Below are 21,943 nucleotides of genomic sequence, written 5' to 3' on the forward strand. Positions count from 1 at the left end.
TCAAGCAATATTGAACATTGTTGGCCATGACTCATTGTGTTGGTGGTTAAACTCAAACTTACCTTGAAGTCCCCCTACACTCAAAAACGTTTCTTATTGTTGCTGTGCAGAGTTTGACACTATAAGACTGTTTTCACATTCATCTGCTGAAGCGGGAAAGTTTCTCTGTGCCCTTACCTACAAGAGTTTGTGACATCATAACTAGTTAGTCAGTACAGGTATCACAGGAAACAGCTGTGATATATCTCTTCAATTTAAGACTCTTGGATTTGGACTTTCACCCTTCATCCACATGGAGCTGCCTCATTATAGGATTTGTTCACTGTTTATTTTTTTTATACTTTTTTATACTCAACTGTTTTTGAAATAAAATGAGACTAAATCAGTAACCTGCACCCCATGTAAATAACTTAAACCTTTAACTGTGTGATATTGAACCAGAGGAGATGAGTGAGCCCACAAATTTAATAGATTAACATCAATAGTTGAGGGCATCTGTGTGCTCATTAGATACAATGCACAATATCAGTAGACAGTGTTTTAACATTGTATTGATTCAAAACTACCATGTCTTAAAGAGGAACTCCAGCAATTTCACTTATCATAGTCTGTTTACAGGTGTTGAGGGCTACTACAACACTGCCTCAAATTTCAACTCTTGAGGTAATTTATCAAACTTCTGGAGCCACAAAAAGACTTTATACAACTTTTTCCACATACGCAGTAGTGCTCACAAAGACCTGTAAACAGACTTCGATGTGCAAAATCACCGGAAATCCCCTTTAAGTTCTGGCTGAGAATTACAAACAAACGCAATGGAGCTGAGGAAAAGGAAAAGTCATTTAAAGACTGATTATCATTGCCCCTGGTGATAAGAAAGCACAACTGCAGGTTAGTTAAAAACCGAAAGACATTAAAGTTAAAAAATAAATAGTCCACTGGCATGGTTAAAACATTAAAGGGAAGACATCGCACAGAAAAGGAAAAAAAAAAAAAAAAAAAGTTAAAAAATCTTGTCAGTGTGTGACATTCATACTTATTAACTTTGCATCTGTGGTCCCCATTTGGCAAAGGGAAGAACATTTTTTACTAGTTGTCTGCTACAATAACAGCACAGTGAGGGAGTCACTTTAAAACATTCTTACTTATCAAGTACTAAAACCCATGGAAGAAGGGGACTTGGTCCAAGGTGTCATTAAGTTCAGGTATAGCAGCAGAGGTGAGAGGAAGAGTTAGATAAATTAGCTAATAGCTACATTTTGCCGGAGTGTGTTCAGTTCATCAAACATTTGTTCCATAACACATTCTGTCCAAATACGCCTGTATTTTCTATATAATCAGGACTTGTTTTAGTTCTTACAATGTGAATTTCCTCTTCGTGTGCAAATCTTTGACGAGACAGTCGTGTTCAGCCGTCAGAATGTCGTACCCTTAGCTGTGAGTGGCAGAAACAACGTGTCTCACAGCATGTTCCTCTGATATTAATCCAGCCTTGATTGCGTGGAGCTTAAAACAACCATGTGTCTCGCTCCGCCTGGTTAGTGCAGATAGCTAGTGTTGTACTGGAAGGAAGCCACCTGGACCCGATTGCGCAGCCTCTGCACCTCCAGGTCCTGGAAATAGTCGTCCTCATCGTTCTGGATGATGATCTTCTGCAGTTCGCCGATCTCACGCTCCATCCTGGAACGCAGCTCTCGCTTCATCTTCAGCAGAGCCTGCAATCAAATGGGAGAGTTGAACGTCCTTCACTTAAGTAAAAAGTAAAGTACAGTGTTTCCCCGTGCTCATTCCAATTTGATTTTCCAGTAAAACATTTGTAGACCAGACCCCATGTGTTGGGGGGGGGTCTGTCTGCAGCATCACTGATTAGAGGATTAAAACTTTCAAGATATAAAAATAAAGGGCTTGATTTGTATAAAAATCATATCCTCGAGGGATATACAGTAAACCTGATGATTTCTGACAATGTTATCACATCTACAGTCTGAGCTCTGACTGACCTCCTCGTGACTGCAGCACTGTGGTAAAAGTGCCGTGATATAAAAGCTTAGCAAAAGTAAAAGTTTCCTGGAGGTCATTGATTTCAGACCGGAAAATAATCATATAATATGTAATTATCTTCTGTCTTATGGCATTGAACATGCACAGTAAAAACTTTACCTTTTCTTGAGCTTTTTTCCGAACCTGGATCTCCTGCCGCTCTTGTGCAAGTTTTTCAGCCAGTAGTGAAAACTGAAAGAGAGAAAGCAGGTTATACCTCAGTTCACCAATGTGAAGGGTGTTGAATTGGTGTGTGTGTCTGTGTGTGTGTGTGTGTGTGTGTGACTTCCTGATTCTTATGTAGGTCAACGGGCAACACACAAGAACATTTTTATATTTTTATCCTAAATCTCTGTGAGGTTCGCTTGTATAAGCGTTCCAAGATTCAACAAGCTCCCTTAACTGCCTGGACTTGACGTAAATCGCTCGTGTCAGCCTGATGAACATCACCTGTTCATGAGGAGGTGAACGTTTGTGAGATGTGATCATTAGCATAATCCGCACCCCTAAAATGTCCATATAGGGCTGCATGTTCCGCTCTGTTTGTGGGCGAGTTTGATTCACAAAAATTTCCCTAAGAGTAAAATCACTGCGCAGCTTCAAGCCCTACTTTCAGAGACTTGAAGACAAACCGATAACAAATTTAGAAGTGTCAGTAGTCAGAGACCCAAAACAATTAGAAAATACGAATCCAGTTGCCAACGACGTGTCGTCAGAGCAGCGATGCACTCTGACGGAAATAAAGAGGGAATGCTTTGACGTGAAGTTGCATGCTAAAAAACAATGCACCAAAATATGCCAATAAAAATCATAAAATATAAAAAACCTTTCAGTAAATTGGCAGCCATGATGATGATAATATGGTAAACAGGATATTAATTTTGCATTAAGTTTGTTTTAGTAATATATTTAATTTTTGGTCATTTCTATTTTTAAATTCCAAATCAATTCAGATTAGGACATTATAATTGTAACTTTGTGGTAAATTGTACTGTTTCTCCCCAGTGAAGGAAGGCAGAGATGATCTGTTCTTGACATGTCACTGGTACATGCATTTTATGAACAAATCTGTTCGCACAAGTGGTTTTTGCATGAGGTCCTTTGTGTGTGTGATTTTATGTCCTACTTGGTCTTTGTAGTAGTTCTCCAAGGACTTGATCTGGTCCTGGTGTCGTCTCTGGTGTTCCAGCCGCTGCTCCCTGGCGTAGGCTCTCTGCTCTCTCAACCGGACCTTCTGTAGCTCCAACCCCTCCTCAAACAGCTGCCGAAACATCTACACACATACACACACACACACACACACACGGGTCATCATGATATCACATGATCTGTAATCTCATGTTAAACTTGACAGTGTAATTACTTCATATTTGATATGAATCTTCTGCAACAAACACCCACAAATATTCAGACGTACATGTTTAGTACCAGCAATGAGACACACAGCAGAGCGAGTGAAGCAAAAGGCAATACAGAAGAAATGAGAAAAGGTTAGATGCAATGACACTTTAAAAACAGGAATGTAACTTGCTTAACCAATTTCAGGGACCCTAAGAGATTGATGGGAGACATTTGCTAGCTACAGCTGCTAAAATGGGATGATTTGCTGATTTTCTTGTATATGAGTTGTATATATATATCAATATTGAGAGAGATCATTAGTCGTGGCCTTCGTCCTAGATTTTGAGTACAAAGCTGTGAACTGCCGTCACTACCCACCCTCTCCTCCTTGGTACGTGCCCTCATCAGACGAGCACGGTGCTGGACATGGTAGTCGTTGTGGTACTTCTTGGCACGGGCTGTCTGCTGCCTCTGTTCTCTCAGTCTGTTCTGGGTTGACTTCTGCTGCTGGATGCGCTCTTTGAAGTCCCTCTGGAGGATCGACACATCAGTTTGTCACCGACAGGTTAAGTGTAAGAAAATGTGATCACGTTCTAAAGGTGTGTTCATGCTCACCAAACGTTTCTTGTGGTCCTGGTCTTTGTGGACAATTTGCACCAGCAGGTCATGTTTCCTCTGGGCTTCCTCCACCTGGAAGACAAGCAGGCGTTAACATATTCAACCGTTCCCTTAGTTGGTTTTACAGGCACAGATTTGGCTCTGACTTGTCCTTTATCATTAGCACAGAGCATTGCAAAAGATACACTGCAAGTAGCAGGTTTCTCATTTTTAGCCAACTGTCTGTTTAAAATGACCGTATCCAGCCAAAGATTGTTGGTAAGACACAACAGAAAACACATTAATGAGAGACTTCCATTCTCATTTTATCCATTACAGAGTTAATGTTAGTTAGTCACGGCTGATCTCATTTGCTGATATCTGACACCTAAAATGCCATAAGACCCCTTCCCTTGTGACTTTTAATGGCCACCGTCATACCTGGCTAGAGAGTTTGCTGCGACGCTGGCTGTGAGAGGACGAGATGGCATGGAGTCTGTCCACCTGCTGCATCTGCTGCTCCCACATCCGGCCCAGGGCGTGGGGGGAGATGTGAAGATGGGGCAACTCGTCCAGGAGCACAGGGAGGAGCTCATTCTCCTTCACCTTCACTGGAGAGGAGGAGACATGACACCAGAACGTTACTGGTATGATCAGACTACATTAATATCATATTGTCGTTCCTTCATTCTGACAGTAAATTTAATATAGCACACATACGGCATATGTCCCTAGTCCTTGGGGAAAAGATACAACTGGTGGCAATGGTACAGATGCAAAGAAGAAAGTGAGTACAAGTATCACAACAAGACGTGTTTATTATCAGACGTTGAATCTTTTCTAAACTGGTGGATTATTTTTAAGAGGAGGAAACTATTCAGGAAACTAGACCTGGTCTATTGTTGTCTGGATGGAGAAACATAAAGCCATAAAGATTTCACAAATCTGAAAGTGGGTTTTAAGACACTTCTTTTACGGTGTGAACACATTTTCCTATACCTACAAGTAGTGCAGAAACGGAGCATGAGCCACTAAATATTGTCATTTATATTTCCCCTCAACCCCCTGACAGGAAGCTGAGTCCAGCGTCGCGAGAAGTACCGAGAAACAAACATGTGAAGATGGTTCGCGTCTGCATTTTTCTGAAATGCCAAAATAAAATGATGAGAGTCACACCGTGCAGTTTTCATCGACTGCCATTGTACGATAAAAAGAGACTCACTTTGTGGCTGCGTGTTTTACAAATGGACCCAACACGAGTATCAACGAGTGAGGCGGACCATCGTGTGTGTAGTGAACATTTCGACAGGGGATGAAAGCACCAAAACACTGCTATCTGAAGTCCACAGCTGTTCCCAGAGACAGTAAAGCCGGAGTGACAGCGACGGTAAGGCTTTGGACACAATTATTATCGTTAAAAACAGCTGGTGGCAGTATGCAATACTGACTGTTAGCTAAACTCAATGCTAATATCAGCTACCGTGACATATACATTGTCCCACGTGTTTGTGCTAATTTTACCATGTGTAGGTGGCAAGGTTACAGTGATTTGGCTCTTATGGCACAAAGGACAATCAGTGATTTAGACGGAAAAGTTGATTTTATGTAGGATACGGGAACTCATGTCCATAAAGTGGTAGTAAATACAACCTAAAGTTGGGTGAAACACTAAAGAAAAGTAGGAAACTGACTCCACTGTTAAATTTATGTCTTTTAAGACATTAAAGCTGTAGAAGCCCTGTTAGATTTGCTAAAAAGGTGAAATGCAGATTTAATTGTTCCCTTACTGGTGCACTCCACACACATGCTCAGACTGAGTTTACAATTGGACATCCAAAATACAGCATCCACACGCCAGGTAAGGTGTTAAAGGGAAACTTAGTTATTTTTCAAACGGTACCCTATTTTCCCATCATTTCCTGTCAAAGTGACTAATGGACACAACAATTTTTGAAATTGGTCCAGTATTGAGTGACAGCACTGCAGCCGGCAGTCGTGAAACAGGCTGTAATATAGTCCTGTGGGGCAATAGCGCCCCGTCAGTGTACGTCCACTGAAAGTGTTTGTTTCTGCCCTTGACAAGCTCCGATTGTTATTATAAGTGCCTGACAACATTACGGAAAGGGTCTTTACAGTGGTAGACCTTTTTGTTTACGTTTCGCTTCTTCCGGTCTGTTTGTTATTATGACCATAAGTGTAACGGTTACCCAAAACAGAAGTCTCGCTCTGAAATCTCGCGAGAGGTGACTTGTTGCAGGAAGACAATGGCGGAAACGTAAGTGAGAGTTGGAGAGAGGAGTTTGTTGTGTTGGAGTAGAGAGAGCATAGCTTAGTGTTACCTGAAAGATAAATTAACCAATGGTTCGCGTTTGCGCATTTCCGAATTGTACCAACAAAATGTCGCCAAACACTTCGCGCAGCTTTCATAGACTACCTTTGTTGGATAGGGATACGCTGAAGTTGTGGCTAGTTGTGCTACAAATGGATGCTAACACTCCTGTCCATACACTGCGCCTTGCAGACTATCGGGTCTGCAGTGACCATTTTGAACGGGATGACTACTGCCAGCCAAAGAAGAGAAGAAATCCTATACCAAAGCACTTTTTCCTAAAGAAAAATGCTGTTCCAAGAGTGGAGAGACCCGCTGCAGACACGGTGGAGGTATGTTATCAGCTGAAGTTACTGTGTTGTCCTGACATCAGTACACACGAAAGCATGGCAGGATAACATCAAACGCAATCATTCTATAAGCCAGTAATATGTGCACATTATCAACTGAGTCATGACTCATAAAATATCTATACAGGTTAATCGCCCCTTTTCAGCAGTTGACATTCATAATAATAGAATAAGTGATGTCAACAAGCTGACATAATCTGGGTAATATTGTTGCCAAAGTGTGTGTGCGTGGTGTAAATATGTCATTTATGCTTACCAATTAAACCTATAAGACCATTTTTATGCCTACATATGCACATCCTTTACAATAGGAGAGATCATAGAGATACTTACTGGCAATGAATGATGATGGTAGTTATTGGATGAGCCCCTAAAGAAGGTCTGTTATAATGTACACATTGAAAGACTCTTCCGCAACAACTCACCTCCTGCGAGATTTCAGCGTAAGACTTCTGTTTCAGGTTAGACACTTGGCAGTACAATAACAAACAGACCGGAAGAAGTGAAAGGTAAACAAAAAGGTCTACCTCTGTAGGGTCCTTTCCATAATGTTGTCAGACACTTAGAATAACAATCTGAGCCTGTCAGTGGTAAAACAAACACTTTCAGTGGACATACATTAATAGTGCGCCATTGCCCCAAAGGACTCCACTGCAGCCAGTCCTGGTTCTCAATACTGGACCCATTTAAAATTGATGTCCCCATAAGTCAATTAGACACAAAATGATGGGAAAATAAAATCCAGGTTGAAAAATACTGACGTTTCCCTTTAAGACTGTGCAGATAAAGAATAAGGCCGATTTTCTATATTGTTGTTATTGTCAACAAATCCTATAACAAGACCCAAACCAACAATGAACTGACCAAACTAATGAGTGTTGTTTATCCAATGCAGGATATATGTAATTCCTCTGTGCAATAGAGCTCCATTACTGGGTTACATGTTCCTTCATTCATAAAACAGATAGAAGCAGACTACGTACAAACAAATTCCCTCCCATCAAAAATAATATACAGTATATTAGTGCTGAAATGAACCATCAGTTAATCTATTGTCCATCTATATATTAGTGTTCCTTTTCTTTGTTTGTTGTTTTATTACAAGTACAGTTAAATCAATCCATCACATCCTAACATTCACTTCTTCTTGTGCGTCAGACATTTATTCATCGACATTGTAGATTGTGGAGCTGCGGTGCTCGTATTCTTCATAATGAAGCAACATGTCACCCAGTTCAACGGTGTTTTTAATAGTTTTTGGACAACAAAGGAGCTTCTATGGCACCAATGAATAAGATGCACCAGATCAACAATGAAGCCCACGTGTTGATGTTTCCTGAAGATTAAAAATGTGGGTATGCAGGAGACGGCACGGTTAGAAGAAAGGATTACATGTTGTATAATAGTTGCTATGAGGAACATGGAGGGGAGATGGGCTATTTTAATTCACTGGCACAACTACTTTCTGCATTTGTAGTAGTGAAATACTTTGAATCCATTGTCTGCAATCAGGTGTTTGGATTGTGTCTGTGTTGTGTGATATTTTACAGCTGCAAGACAACCAGGCAGTGATGGACAGACCACGAGGCCAGAGCAGAAGCATAGGTGAGTCTGTGAATGATCTTCATTATTCTTTGTAGTTTACAGCTGTAAATGTGATGTAGATAAGTAATCAAACTTATCTGTCTGCTGTGGTGTTCATGAGGAAACACAGTAACCTGCTTTTGTTCTTTGCTGATATTTTTGTTTACATGTCTAAAAATTTAAGAGTAGACATAACTGCACAAATGTTTCAGGCTGAGCCCTTCATCTGCCTGCTGAATGTCAGACAGCAGACCGTTCCCAAGTGGCAGCAAGAAATTAATTGATTTGACAACAAGAGAAAAAATTTAGCTTCAAAGTTCTCCACTTGTTTTTGAAGATTCAGTTCAGTCTTACAAAAGATACATCAAATGACACAAATCTGCTGTTTATATGTTGTGAACCAATTATTAGTATCAATAATTATCATTAAGGCTCCCAGTTTTGCATTGTGCTTTACAGGGACATGTGGGGAAATTGAATCAATGAATAAACAATCCAGTTTTCTCTCTGTATACTCCTCATAGAGCTTACTTTAAAATATTTAATATATGTTTTTAATTGGTTTGAAAATTTCTTAAATTTTCTGTCTTAAAATGTTTGTTTTCCAACTTTCACCTAAAAAGATCCTTTTGACTGACAACCACAATATTAATTCACAGGCATTCAAGTAAATACACCTGAGACGTGCGCTGCGACCATTGAGAAGTAAGTCAAGTAACTTTGATCATGTTTTTCTCACGTTCCAAGTAAATCATGTAGCTTAAAAGAAAGCAGACGACTCTATGGTGCAATATGTTAATTCAGAGCTCAGTTACAGCTCATTCAATTACAGTGATGCAGGTAAAACCTCTTTCTCACTGTTGCACCTGTGACAAACATGTAGTTATGTTAAGTGTATCATTGTCATTTCTCAGCTCTCTTTTCCTGCCTCATTACAGACCAGCTCCACAGTACATCGTTGATGAGGAGGCCATCATGCAGCTGATGAAGACCTGTCCGATGTGCGACAGACAGTGCCGCTGTTCCAAACACACTCGTGGTCCTTATTTCATAGTCTATCAGAACTGTTACTTCTGCGATTTTCAACGCAAGTGGGCCAGCCAGCCTGAAGCTCTAAATGCCAACGCTTATAAAGCATACATACCGTCCAGGAAGAAACTGAAGTCAAATGACACAGTTACTGTAGAGACTGAGGCTCAGTCATCACAACGTAATAAGACAAACATTTCTGAATCCAACCAGCCGTTAAAGAGCTGTGTAACAGCCTCAACGCTGTCTTTAGATATTATTGATGTACATAAATAAATGAGATCTGGGCTTGATCAATTTAGTGCCTTATTGTTTCAAAATGACAATATTGCAAGGTACAAAGGAGTGAGATCTGCACACTGTTATGCTCCCAGTAAATAATTTATTCTCTTTTTTTTTAAGGCAACATTTCAGCCTGTAAGATCTTCCTCAGGCAAATGTAAAAGAGAGAGACAGGACTTTCTTGTAGAGGCAGCAATCAAATCAAACCGGTATCACCTGCTGGTCAGCAAGCAGCACGGAAAACGAACACAAGATGGCAGTCACGAGAGTGTTTATGATGGGAGTACTCCAGAAACTCCCAGAATGTTTTTGAAATACAATGTTGATATGACAGCATTTAAAACTATATGGTGTCTAATTATATATTAAGTCAGATGCCACAGAGGCTTGAATACAAATGTTAACAGGCAGACAAAATAGCTTACTGCCTGTTGTGAGCTATTTTGCCAATATTGTGGTGTTTGTTTTCCCTGCTGCTTGCTGACCAGCAGGTGATAATAATTTGATGTGATTGCTGCTTCTACAAGAAAGGTCTGTTTCTCTCTTTTACATTTGCCTGAGGAAGATCTTACAGATAAAAACGTTGCCTCAAAAAAAGAGAATAAAATTGTTTATTGGGGGCTTAAGAGTGTGCAGACCTCACTCCTTTGTACCCTGCAATTAAATTTTTTTTTTGTCTTGCACTTGAATAATTTGCCTTTAATGTGCGCACACTTGGCCCCTCTTCAAAATAACATGTCAATGTTCAGTGTAAACCTGCAGGGTTGTAGCTCCTGCCCAAAGTAATTGAGCAGCTCCATCTGAATTTATACATTTTTTTACCTTTAAAAGTAAAACATTAAGAGGAGTTAAGCATAGTTTAGCTCGCTAATATTTAGAAGTATTCAGTCTGTTCAGCAAAATGTGATTTTGCAATCCCAACAAATAACGCAAATTCAAGAAATCTATGCAAGATTTGCGAGAGTTTTCAATTTCCCTAAATTACCACAACTTTCCACATGAAATGACCAAATGAAAAGATCACTTGTGATTTGGACCAATTGCTTGTGTGTCATCGCAGCACACATTTAGCGAGAATTTATGCGTTAATGGCATTAGTGACTTATTTTATTTGCTGCTATTATTAAGGTGAGTGTTTATTTAATAAAGGCGTACAAATGGAGCTCAAGTACAGTATTTTCTTTTTTATAAAACTTTGAGCCCGTGTCTCTCATGCTCAGAAAATGAATTTAAAAATTAGTACTGAAGTAGTTGTTTCTGTGACATGCAGAATGCTTTTTATTGAAGGAAGTGATTACATATGACTATTGGGAGTTTTTTAAAAATCACATTATTTTCCTTTGCTTGCAATTTCTCCCATTTCCCACAATTTTACCGCGAAAAAAGCACATAAAATATTGCAAATTGCATCGCAATTTTTGAAAAAAGCCACTGCAAATTAAGCATTTTTGGCCGCAGTAATCACAAAAAAAACTCAGAAATCCTGGAGGGACTGAGTTCTGCACTTAAAAAGTGAAAATATAATAAGGTGCCACAGTTTCTGGCATTGTGTTCTGGGAAAAATCATTTTGAAAAATAGTGATTTTATTTTTTGCCATAATCCTGCAGTGCAACATACAGAGTTATGTTATGCTTTCATATATATAACATGTTATGTTACATATATATATATGAAAGCGTGTGCAAGCATGAATGATTGCAAAGACTTGTTTAACATATAAGACAATGGACTTTAACATTTACCATTTGGACCTTTCAGTACAAGTCTTAACTTACTTGGTGGAGCTTTCCTGGGGGTTTCCTTCCTTCGTCCTGGTGTAGTTTGTGTGTTACGTTGTGTCTTATGCTGGGCCTTCGTTTTAGCTGGGGACAGTCTGGGGGCTTGGGAAACATCCCTCAGTATGGCCTCTCTGTACTCTCGCTCCTTTACACATACACATAGACACACACAGTTCAGTAAAAATTCTGGACAAATTGCCAAACAGTCACAAACACTCAGTAATAAACCACATTGATATTTTCCATTTTGCTCATCTTCCGCCAAGCCAAAGCCTTTGTTATTAACATTAATACATTGTTGCTTGTTTAGTTGTCTACAAAACAGGAGCTGATGTTTCCTCTTTGCTATTTTATACCAAGAGAAACTCTGGAGATAAATTGGTGTTTACAGATTGAGATTGTGAGAGAATTATTCTCCGTCAGTTTTCCGTAGAACATGCAAACACATAATGTACAATTTATATTTTATAGTAAAAGCTGAATATTGAAGAGATGTCTTACTTTTGTTTAAATGCATATTTTTTGACATGTCCTGAAGTCTTAACTGTGTGATGACTGTGTTTTTCTGTAAATACATTAAAACTTTGCATTCTATCAGAATAAAAATGTGATTCCACCACTTGTTTTCATTATTTTAGTGCAACATACTGTGTAAATGCACAGAGCAGCTATCTCAACGTTCTGACTCGTTTGTGGTACTTTGTTTTATAATATTCACAATTTAATTCTCATCATGAAGTAAATAGTTTGATAATTAGGTAACTGGTGCAATTTGTACCTATAATAATATCTGGTTACAGTAAGATGAAACCGATCAATGTCATCTCCCTCATGTAGTGTGGGAGTCACAAAGACCTGAGTGACTATAGCCAAACATAGAGCTAGTCGCAGTCACAAACAGCAGCAAGACAAGATTCTGCTTCAGTGTCATAAACAGGGATGTGAAGTAGAGAAAGATGGGAAGAGCGCAAAGAGGGTTCTTTATAAATCTCATACTAAAGTAGAAATCATACTAATGACTCACAGCTTCCTGAGCTTTGAGGCGTGCCTTGTCTAGATCTGTCCGTTTTTTGTCTTCATATCTTTTCAACTCCTCCTCATAGGCTGAATTCTCCAGATACTGTAAAGAGAAAGATTCATTTAATTGTTTAGGAATATGACATGATGGCTAGAACCAAAAATAACAGGATATTAATTTAATCTGAACGCTATTCATTTTTGAACTGAGATTTGAAAGAGTTTGACAGACATAAGAACAGAAATGGCTAAAAAAATAACAATCAAGCAAATACAAATGATCTTGATGTATCTTTTTTCGTTTCGTTAATACCTTGCTATGTTTTCTGTGTGATGCTCTATGGCGTAGCTCTCCTCTCCGCGTATGATCAGAAGCTGTGAGGTTGCTTTGTCTCCCATCATCCAGACTCAAGGCCTCTTTCATGGCGTCCTCTAACTGTACCTGCAGAGAGCGACGAACTCGTGGAGGGGAGGGTGATAGAGAGCGTGTCCGGTGGGCTGATTCAGGATCGGGAGTTCCTGAAATTATTCAAATGTTACAATTCAATACAGTTAATTTTGGTATCAGCACAAAGCACTAATCAAATCCATATGACCGTTTCATTAAATAGGACCATACCAGTGGTCTTGTATGTTTTGACTCATCAACTACAAATTAATGTTGATTGATTTTCCTGCAGTTGTTAATTTAACGTTTAAAAATTAATATCAAAACTTAGTGGTGGTTTGCTTTGGTTGGAAATAATCTCAGCAAAAATGCAGTTAATGGGCTAAAACTTAAAAAATTTAGAGTTTAATGTTCTTGATGCATTTTAGCCATAATGTATTTGTACCTGTATGCTGTCTGGAAGTCCTACGACACTCCATGATGCTGTCGCTGTGGTGGGACTGCTTGTCCTCTTCTCTGACCTCACTGGGCTCTCCGCTTTCATCCAGAACTCGTTTAAGCATCTACAGGAATTAAACAACACATCACACACAGTTACGAATCATAATACCAAAAAAAAAAAAAAAAAAAAAAAGCACACAAAATACATCTGGTGGTCATAATGTCACTGCAAATAACAAGTCATGTCTGCCATGGGAAACAAATACATGCAAAACAGACCAAAATCCCTTTTGTTTGGATACAAAACATTTATGACAATGTGCTGTGACCTGTTACACAATAAACACACACACCTGATCAAGCTCCTCAAGTCGATGGGAGAGTTTCTCAGATATGTGATGCAGCTCCTCTTCTGCTTTCCTGTTCCTCTGTCTGCGATAAGACAGAGGCTCCTCAAAACCACTGATCAGTCAGACAGTAACAAAGACATCATACAGGAGAGATCAAAAAAATAGCATTACTACATTGTACCCACATAAAATAACAATTTCTCTGAGGATATTCTATAGCTTCCTACTGTCCTCTGTAGCTCCACCTCTCTTACCTGAAGCCTGTCTTATCTGTGCGACCCATCCTTCTCTCCTGTCGTCTTTGTGTATAACTCAGATCTTCCTCCTCTTCTTCTTCTTCTTCTTCTGTGTCTGGTGGAGAAGGGGTCGTGGCCGCCATCTCATCCTGCAGGGTGAGGAAGAGCACATCTGGCTGGGTGCGGAATAAAACCCTCCTGGGACCCCCGTTAGTTGGCTGAGATGAGAAAAAAAAAACAAAAGAGAATCAAGTTAATTTGAAATAACACAAAATTTTAAATCAAAACAAAAAATAGGGAAAGCAGCAGAAATGTGTGATATTTGTGTATTAAAAAAAACATTACATTCTCCTTTAATAACATGGGCTTGGATCGGAAAACAGATGAATAAACAAGAGTTCGACTGATGCAACAAATTTCACATTCATCTTTACATTAGGTTACACTGACTTAAGCACAGAAAAGCTGTTCAACAAGTCACTGTAAAAAGATAATTAATCGTCCAGTGTGTGTTTTTAATAGAGCAACCTGCACAACACACGACACGTCTGCACGGCTCAGAGGTTGCTGTAAAACTGGTACAAGTGATGGCATGTTGCTCTTTTACCTCTAGCGTCTCTCCCTCCACTTCTGTCCCGGCTCTTTGCTGGCTGGACAAAGACTTCTCGCTCACAGCTGAAAATCCAAGCAAGACATGACATCAAGACTTAAGTGACACTTCGCTCTGATGGAGGATTTTCACTTGTTGGCAGTCACAGCGGTGAAGCAGATAAAACAGTATAATATGCTGGCTATACTTGTGCTCCAACTCCGACAATAAATCATAAATCTCAAATTTACATGTGCTTTGACTCACCGGGAGAGTGGCGAAGGGGAGGAGACTGCAGTCCGTTGGTGACGACTGTTTCAGCTACCGGTCTAGAGGTCTGTGTGACGAAGATGTGAGAAAATGAGAGGGATGAAGAGCGAGAGGAAAGAGAGCAGAGGTCAATAACATTGACTAGAGGGACCGATATAATACTGAACATAATCTGCTCACAAAAGTCACATTTTCTCATCCATACTGGTAAAAAAAAAAGGCCAACAGACATCAGACGTTTTGTTTTTAGAACAAAACGTACTGACACTGGTGATGGGTCAAAGTACATGTGAGGCGCTCTGAAGAAAGAGGAAGAAAAACCTCTCTAAGTTTGGCTGTTATTGTTGTGTACTCTCAGTTATAGAAGCAGGTCATAGGTTAAGCTGCCTGTGTGCAATCAGTCAGGTCATGTCCGGACGTGCTAGTGTAGGCAATCCTACAAAACGTGCTGAGGTATCAGTCACTTCCTGGTTCCACTGACGTCCTTAAGAAGTGTGAAATACGTGTATACATGTCTAGATTAGAGAGGGAGTGTTTTCCTTAACATAGTACATTTATTTGAATTAAAATGTGACTAAAAGAGAGAGAAGATTTAAAATCAGCACATATCATCTAGAATGAAGGATTACTCTTCCTTGGCTGTAGACTTTTTCTTTGATTCTATCCCATTTACTGATCAGTGAACTGTGGTTTAGTGTGATGCAGCACACAGGCTACACCTATTTTGAGCATCTAAAAAGTTACAATACAGGACTTTTGTTGTTTGGTTTGTTTGAAGTAACTCCTTGTCTCAGCACTTTTGAATGAGTCAAGCCAAGTCAGCATATTCTTATCCTTCCTGTATCGTCCTGTATCAATAAAATATGAAGTGTGTGTGTGTGTGGGGGAGAAGGGGAAGAGAGAGGAAAAAGTCTTGCATGCTGGCGCTACAGTAACATATCTCATTGCTTTTTGAGAAGATAAGTCTGCACGTCCTTTAAAATTACATGCAAATAACAGGTAAATGGCCTGAACAATTAATCTTCATCATAGCTGTATTTTAAAAGGCAGGCTACCTCTGTAGTGACAGGCCTGGCTTCCTCCTCTGCTTGCCCGTGGCTAAGGCCAGCAGCTGTGGGGGATTGGCTGAGTGAGTGTGGGTCTGTGTCGGGTCTGTGGGGAGTGTTGCTCTGGTTCGGTGGTTGAAGAGCGATGGCTGAGTGCGGCGGTTCAGTCAGTGGAGCGTCCTGGGCGTCCAGAGGGACAGAGGTGGTGACTGCGTCTGAGATTTGGGGAGGAAGGGCCGGTCCTTGCAGAGGGAAATTTATCGAAAAGGGTTATTTCCAGTGCATGTTAAAATCTTTAATAATAATACATTAAGCGAAATATTCTAGTTGGAGGCAGCTTGATGTGATGGAACATACGTGATTGTTCTTTTTCAATCCTTTGTGTCATTGGCACAAGTAAAAACGGGCTGTTTTTTTTGTCTTACCTTCTTGTTTGGTTGTGAACGTGCGTGCCGACACCCCAAGCCCAATGAGCTCACTGGTTGATCCCATCTCTTCAGCGTTCCAGGAATGGAGGGAATGTTTACTGGACTGGACAGTGGACCTGAATGATGAGACACAATATGATCTACCAGTTGTTCACACAAGTACTCTGTATCAAATTACTGGAGGTTTTCTTTGATTTATTTGCTCTGAAATGAACTGTATTTAAACATGGAATAGATTGATTTTGAAACAATATCAATGAGTGCAGAGCAGCAAAGACATAAAACATCTTGCATGTTAAAATATCATCAAAGCAGCATCAAATCACCGAATTAAGATTACTTAACCGTTGCAGTGTTATTCAGCTACATCAGTGGTTCATCTGTTACTCACAGTACCCCAACAACACAAATGTTATTTACATATTTCAACTGTGTTACACACACTGGTAGTGCACCCGATTAAATACAGAAATTAAAACCAATGATGGACTAGACTAGAATTGCAGTGATGCTCCTGTTTGAGTTCATGTTTGACAAGCAACCATTAATATTTACAGTAGTGCCAGGAAGGTAGCCTGGCTGGCTGTTGTGTCAACAGGATGTACCGCCCGGAACTGCACTAAAGCTGAATGACCCAAGTCATGTGGAGCATTATAGAAGAGCTCAACACATACAGAAGTATGTGTTGAGACCTTCTTAGTAAAACTCAAGCTGTCATGAATATATAATAGATATCTTATTATTACCATTTGTTGTTCATATAAAGTTGTACTGTTGTACTACTAAAAACAAACAGTAACCCATGCCATTTAAAGTAATAAAATAAATACCAGACTGACATGTACAGCAGTGGTATGTTTATGATAAACAGAAGAACTTTGTGGTTGGCATGAGCTGTAACAGATACAAATCATACCTACGTTTAAATGGAATTTAACCAACTTACTTAAAAGAGAGAGAGAAAGAAAGAGAAAAGGAAGGAAAGTGCTGGCGATCAAGAGAGAGAGAGAGAGAGAGGAAGTATGAACAGACAAGAGAGGTGAAACTGAGACTTAACCTTAATCTGATAATTAATTCGGTGTGATTCACAGGTTCACCAGTGAGATGTATAGAACTACCGGAGTCTCTGCAACAGTGAGAAAAGCAGGGTGACAGCCGTCTCATATGAACAGGTCCAATGCAGGTGGAGTGAATGCTGAGTAAGGGATTACTGTTTGGAAAATGAATGTAGTGCATCTAGAAGTTCTTACTCTCCACTAGAAGACAAACAGGCTCCCTCCAGTTTGGTCTCCTCCTGCTCTGTGCCATCGCAGCCTGTCGGCTCCTTGGTTTCACCGGGTACATCCTCATTTAGACTGTCATTCAGGTCCTCTGAAAAAAGACATGAATAGCACATTTAACCAAGAAAGAGAGACAGAAACCGAAGAAAAAGCAGAACCAACGACAAAGAGAAAGCAGTACTTGTCATTACAACATGGTAATGACCTCCGTGGAATTTTAAAGAGGAACAAACTCATATGACCTTTAATTCATCAAACTGACTCACAAAATGTCAGATACATTGATGTGAAAATTCACAGTTCAAAAAGATGAAGACAAACCTTAAAGACTAACAGCCAAAAAAAACATCTGACAGACATCTAAAGTCATGTTGGAGGTTTTTTTAGCACAAAAAAATAAAGCAACTACTAACTAAACTAAGTACTAAATGCAGAAGTGCAATTTGTCAATGTGAGACATTGAAGATTCTTCTACACCAACATCACCAAAACTAAGATTAATAAACATTTCAGGCACCAAAAAAAACCTCAAAAGAATTCTGCATTCACCTCAAAATAAACAGACCACTGTTAGCTTCTACTGGATCCCAATTCCCTCTGCATTTCACATCCAGGACATTTCAATGGGCCTTTTAAATTCTCACATCATTTGTAAATGCAGACACAGTCATTAACTGCTAATTGCTGTTTGGCAGTGGTCTGAGGGACGGACATGCCGGTCACACAAAGCCATGCTCAGTTCTGCCAAGTGAACAGGATTGTCTGTTCCCTGTTAAAGCCCTGCACTTAAACTAATTTTAGGACACATTATGTCCAGTTCATGCTAGAGGAGGAACACAAGCTCGTCTCGATAAAGACTTGTGTGTGTGTGTGTTCTGCAAAAGCTGTTTAATGATGAGAACTGGAAGTTATCCATAGAAATGGAAAAGTTATAATATGTTTAGATGATTGAAATTTGATACCAGTTGTGATACTTTTGCCGATACTTGTTATTGCAGAGAAAACAAATATTTTGTTGTGCGATGTAATTAATATTAACATGGCACCAGCTTTCTGAGTTCCTAAAGCAGAAATCTTACTAAAATGCATATTTTTTTTTGTGTTGATACATTATGAAGTCTTAAAATATGTAATAAAAAATGATAAAGGCACTTATGTGTGATCCATACTTTCACAAACTCCTATGTTTAACACAAAAATGCATATTACTGTCAAGTTGAGGCAAAAGTGAGAAACGAATCTGTCTACCATCATTCTGTGACTCCTCGCTTATCTCCTCATTGAGATATTCCAGTAGGCCATCAAAGATTTCCAGGAGGTTCTTGACAGACTCTTTGTTCCCTCTGACAACATTTTCTCCTGCAAACACACAATTCATCATTATACTCATCAGTTTTTTTTTTATTGTTCATTATTGTTTAACATCCATATGCCATACAGCTCAAAATCTTCAGTCAATCCAAGTGAAAGTTACACAGGTGAACAGTTGTCAATCAACATTTCTTATACCTGTTATATGGGAGAGGCTGATCTGAAGGTAATCCAAGGACAGTGAATCGATCACAGACTGGACATTATGGATGTCATCCTCTTGACTGCATGATGCTGCAATATAATCTGACACATAAACACAAACAAAAAGGTGAATAATTTAAGTCTGGATGTATGAGAGAACACAGATAGGGAAATGTTCTTGTTCAGCAATGCCAAACTTACAAAAGAACGCATTCATAAACATTTCCTTGTACACTTTAGCCATAGTAACAACGCTGGAAAGAGCTCAGCGACATTAACACTCTCATGACAGCATGTTTGATGGTCTTAGGAAGCATTCCTGACATACTAAGCACGATCAGGAGATCATGCTCTCAACCACAAACGCACAGCTTGTTTACCTTCAGTGTTTGTGGCCTCATGATCGGAATTTAAATGCCAATGTTTCAACTTTAACCTGCTGATTATTTTCTTTATTAATTGGTTTAAAAAATGTCGGGTGATGTCATCAAATTGCCTGTTTTGCTCGACCATTAAGATATTCAGTCTATTGTCACATAAGACAAAGAAAAACAGCAAATATTCACACCTGAAAAACTGGCTTTGTTAAAAAAGTGATCAAAAAACTAAATGTCGTGATCAGAATAGTTGCATATTGTTTTTGTGTTTATCGATTAATCACTTGTTGTGGGCTCTGGTTGATAGGCAGCTCGTTATTACCTGGAACTTTCTCCCCAAAGATGGTCTCATAGAGAGCAATAAAAACGTTTGCATCACAATCTGTCAGTTTCCTCAGCCTCAGGTTTATGTGACACTTGCTGAGCAGATCATTTGCCACATCTACCCAATCTGTAGAAAAAAAAGAAATAATATTAAATTCATATCTAGATAACTAGAAGATAAACAGTAATGAAAGAGATTATTGTAGAAGCCAAATCCTGCATCTTAATGATATATAGTACTAATAATGCATTGATTTGCACCAGACTTTTCATTTGCAGTGAATCTCAAAGTGCTTAAAGATGAAAAAGCCTCCCTGAATAAAAAGGTTTTTAAGCCTATCTTAAAATATAAGTGAAATACTTCCTTAATAAAAGAGGCATCGGTGTTACATGTATGAAGAGTACTGATAGCAATCATGTCATTAGTGAAAATCGAAAGATATTTATTAACAAAACAGGTTTGATGTCTCCTCTAGAGGAGATAACGATAATTCAATCATTATTTGTCCATCCGCGGCAAACTGAAGCTGGAGAGCGGGGATCTCTCCCTCTCTCTCTCTCTCTCTCTCTCTCTGTGTCTCTCTCTGTCTCTCTCTCTCTCTCTCTCTCTCCAACTTGAAAGATCAGATCAGTATGAATGATAAACATCCACTTCATAGTAATCGGAGCCGGAGGCTGTGAATTAGGCTGACAGTGTGTCTGTGGTTACCTGCCACCGGTTAGTTGACTCATAATAGCAGCGAGATGACGTTGACGACGCTGAAGTAAGCTTCCGATTCGGAGTTACGGGAAACATAAATATTGATATTTAGCGGCAGATTCTCCGTTTTTTCAGTTCTTACACTTGTGAAAAAGCGTTACACATCGTAGTTAAAAGCCTTAACGCTGTTTAAACCCACTTTCAGATTTGTGAAACCTTTATTTTGCTTATGAAAACACAAAAAAGGGGCGATTTCACTGATATTTCTCCATCCAGACCACATCAGACTAGGTCCAGATCAAAAACCACTATACTTAGACTTGTCAAAACTGGATTAGATTATTATTATTATTAAGATTAACGTTAAACAAGTCCAAGTAAGTTATAGTTCACCGAATCGGAAGCTAACTTCAGCGTCGTCTAACGTTGCTAATTTCGTCTGATTTGTTTAGCCTGAACATTACCGTTAAACTGTGGCCTCTAATCGTTTATCTTAAATCATCTTTACATATTTGCGTTTATTCAGGTGATGTCAGTCAAAGCAACAATAATGACCAGGTAGCTATCGTTAGCTGTGAGTTAAGTTAGCGTCGTTAGCTGTCTCTCTCCGTACTGGAGCTCACAGTCTCGGCCGCCTTACCTCTCTCTCCCTCCGGGGTTCCCATCAAACAGCTGTCGGCGAGAGGCAGCTGGAGCTTAAAATCAACTAAATGTCCGTAAAAGAGTCTTCTTTAACTCGGGGCCCCGGTCCCGGCCTGGACAGTTGGGGTCAGTTGTGGTGTTGTTGTGGTTTCAGTAGCAGCAGGGAGAAGAAACTATCGGCTCTCGTTTAAAATTGAAGTCTTGTTTGATTGGACGCTTCTTTGTTTCCGGAAGGGCCTCTCGGTGGCTGCGTACCGCCCCCTGCTGGTTACTGTGGTTACAGCGCAGGCAGCACTAGTGTGCAGATGGAAAAAACTTTCATTTAAAGGATAGGTTCATAATTTTTCAAGTCTGGCTTAAAACAACACTCTAGTGTCCATGTGAAGACTGACCGAGGTTTTCCTCGCTGTAGTCATTCCTCCTGTTCATATTAGCTATTAAAAGATCCCTTAAAATGCACTTTCAATGTAAGTGATGGTGGCCAAAATCCATCATTTTGTACAAAAATGCATTTAAAAATGTATCTGAAGCTTATATCAAGTGGATATCTGCCACATTAACAGTCTTTTTAGCATCAAATTCCCTCTTTGTGTTTCCTCAGACAGTGTTTCACTGTTGAGCTGCAGGTGAAGTATAGTAACGAAGAGGGAATTTGGCACTAAAAAGACGCTTCATTTCAGCTTCAGATAAACTTTTAAATACAGATTTGACCCCTATAACTTAGATTAATAAGTGCATTATGAAGGAATCTTCTCATGGCCAGTATGAAGAGAAAGAATGATTATGGCAAGAAAAACCTATTTGGCCACCTGACTGTTGTTCTAAGACAGACTTGAAAAGTTGTGAACCTGTCCTTTAAAACCACATGTAAACTGCAACTGACTGCATCAAAGCACCCATATATACGTGCTTAATACTAAGCTGTTCAAGCATTCATAGCAAGTGTTTAAACCAACACTAAAACAATGCATTCTTTCTATGCCTTTGCTCTTTTTTCCACCATTTTTTT

General features: G+C 39.5%; 2 protein-coding genes across 5 annotated transcripts; one reads left to right on the forward strand and one right to left on the reverse strand.

Moving 5' to 3' along the window:
• Nucleotides 1–447: 447 nt before the first annotated feature.
• On the reverse strand, nt 448–21,144 carry LOC122978843 (centrosomal protein of 95 kDa-like). Its single transcript, XM_044345871.1, has 21 exons — nt 20,933–21,144; nt 19,591–19,719; nt 18,886–18,993; nt 18,625–18,735; nt 17,347–17,467; nt 16,094–16,212; nt 15,678–15,910; nt 14,620–14,689; nt 14,371–14,438; nt 13,782–13,981; nt 13,531–13,639; nt 13,182–13,299; nt 12,662–12,867; nt 12,356–12,451; nt 11,329–11,476; nt 4,420–4,589; nt 3,997–4,071; nt 3,760–3,912; nt 3,167–3,313; nt 2,161–2,232; nt 448–1,715 (listed from the first exon to the last, which is right to left on the reverse strand). Exons 1-21 carry the CDS (start codon nt 20,955–20,957, stop codon nt 1,539–1,541), a joined length of 2,655 nt encoding a protein of 884 aa, XP_044201806.1. The 5' UTR covers nt 20,958–21,144; the 3' UTR covers nt 448–1,538.
• Nucleotides 5,031–10,714, forward strand: LOC122978844. 4 transcript variants are annotated; one of them, XR_006402752.1, is made up of 5 exons: nt 5,031–5,365; nt 6,500–6,639; nt 8,208–8,262; nt 8,901–8,946; nt 9,180–10,714. XR_006402752.1 is itself a non-coding variant. In XM_044345873.1 (4 exons), exons 1-4 carry the CDS (start codon nt 5,291–5,293, stop codon nt 9,544–9,546), a joined length of 543 nt encoding a protein of 180 aa, XP_044201808.1. In that variant the 5' UTR covers nt 5,046–5,290; the 3' UTR covers nt 9,547–10,714. The 4 variants fall into 4 exon arrangements, 2 of the variants coding, with proteins under 2 accessions (XP_044201808.1, XP_044201807.1); XR_006402753.1 differs by lacking the exon at nt 5,031–5,365 and adding an exon at nt 6,183–6,253; XM_044345873.1 differs by lacking the exon at nt 6,500–6,639 and having other exon boundaries at nt 5,046–5,365.
• Nucleotides 21,145–21,943: the final 799 nt, after the last annotated feature.

The sequence above is a fragment of the Thunnus albacares genome, chromosome 3, assembly GCF_914725855.1.
Source record: "Thunnus albacares chromosome 3, fThuAlb1.1, whole genome shotgun sequence".
Classification (NCBI taxonomy): Eukaryota; Metazoa; Chordata; class Actinopteri; order Scombriformes; family Scombridae; genus Thunnus; species Thunnus albacares.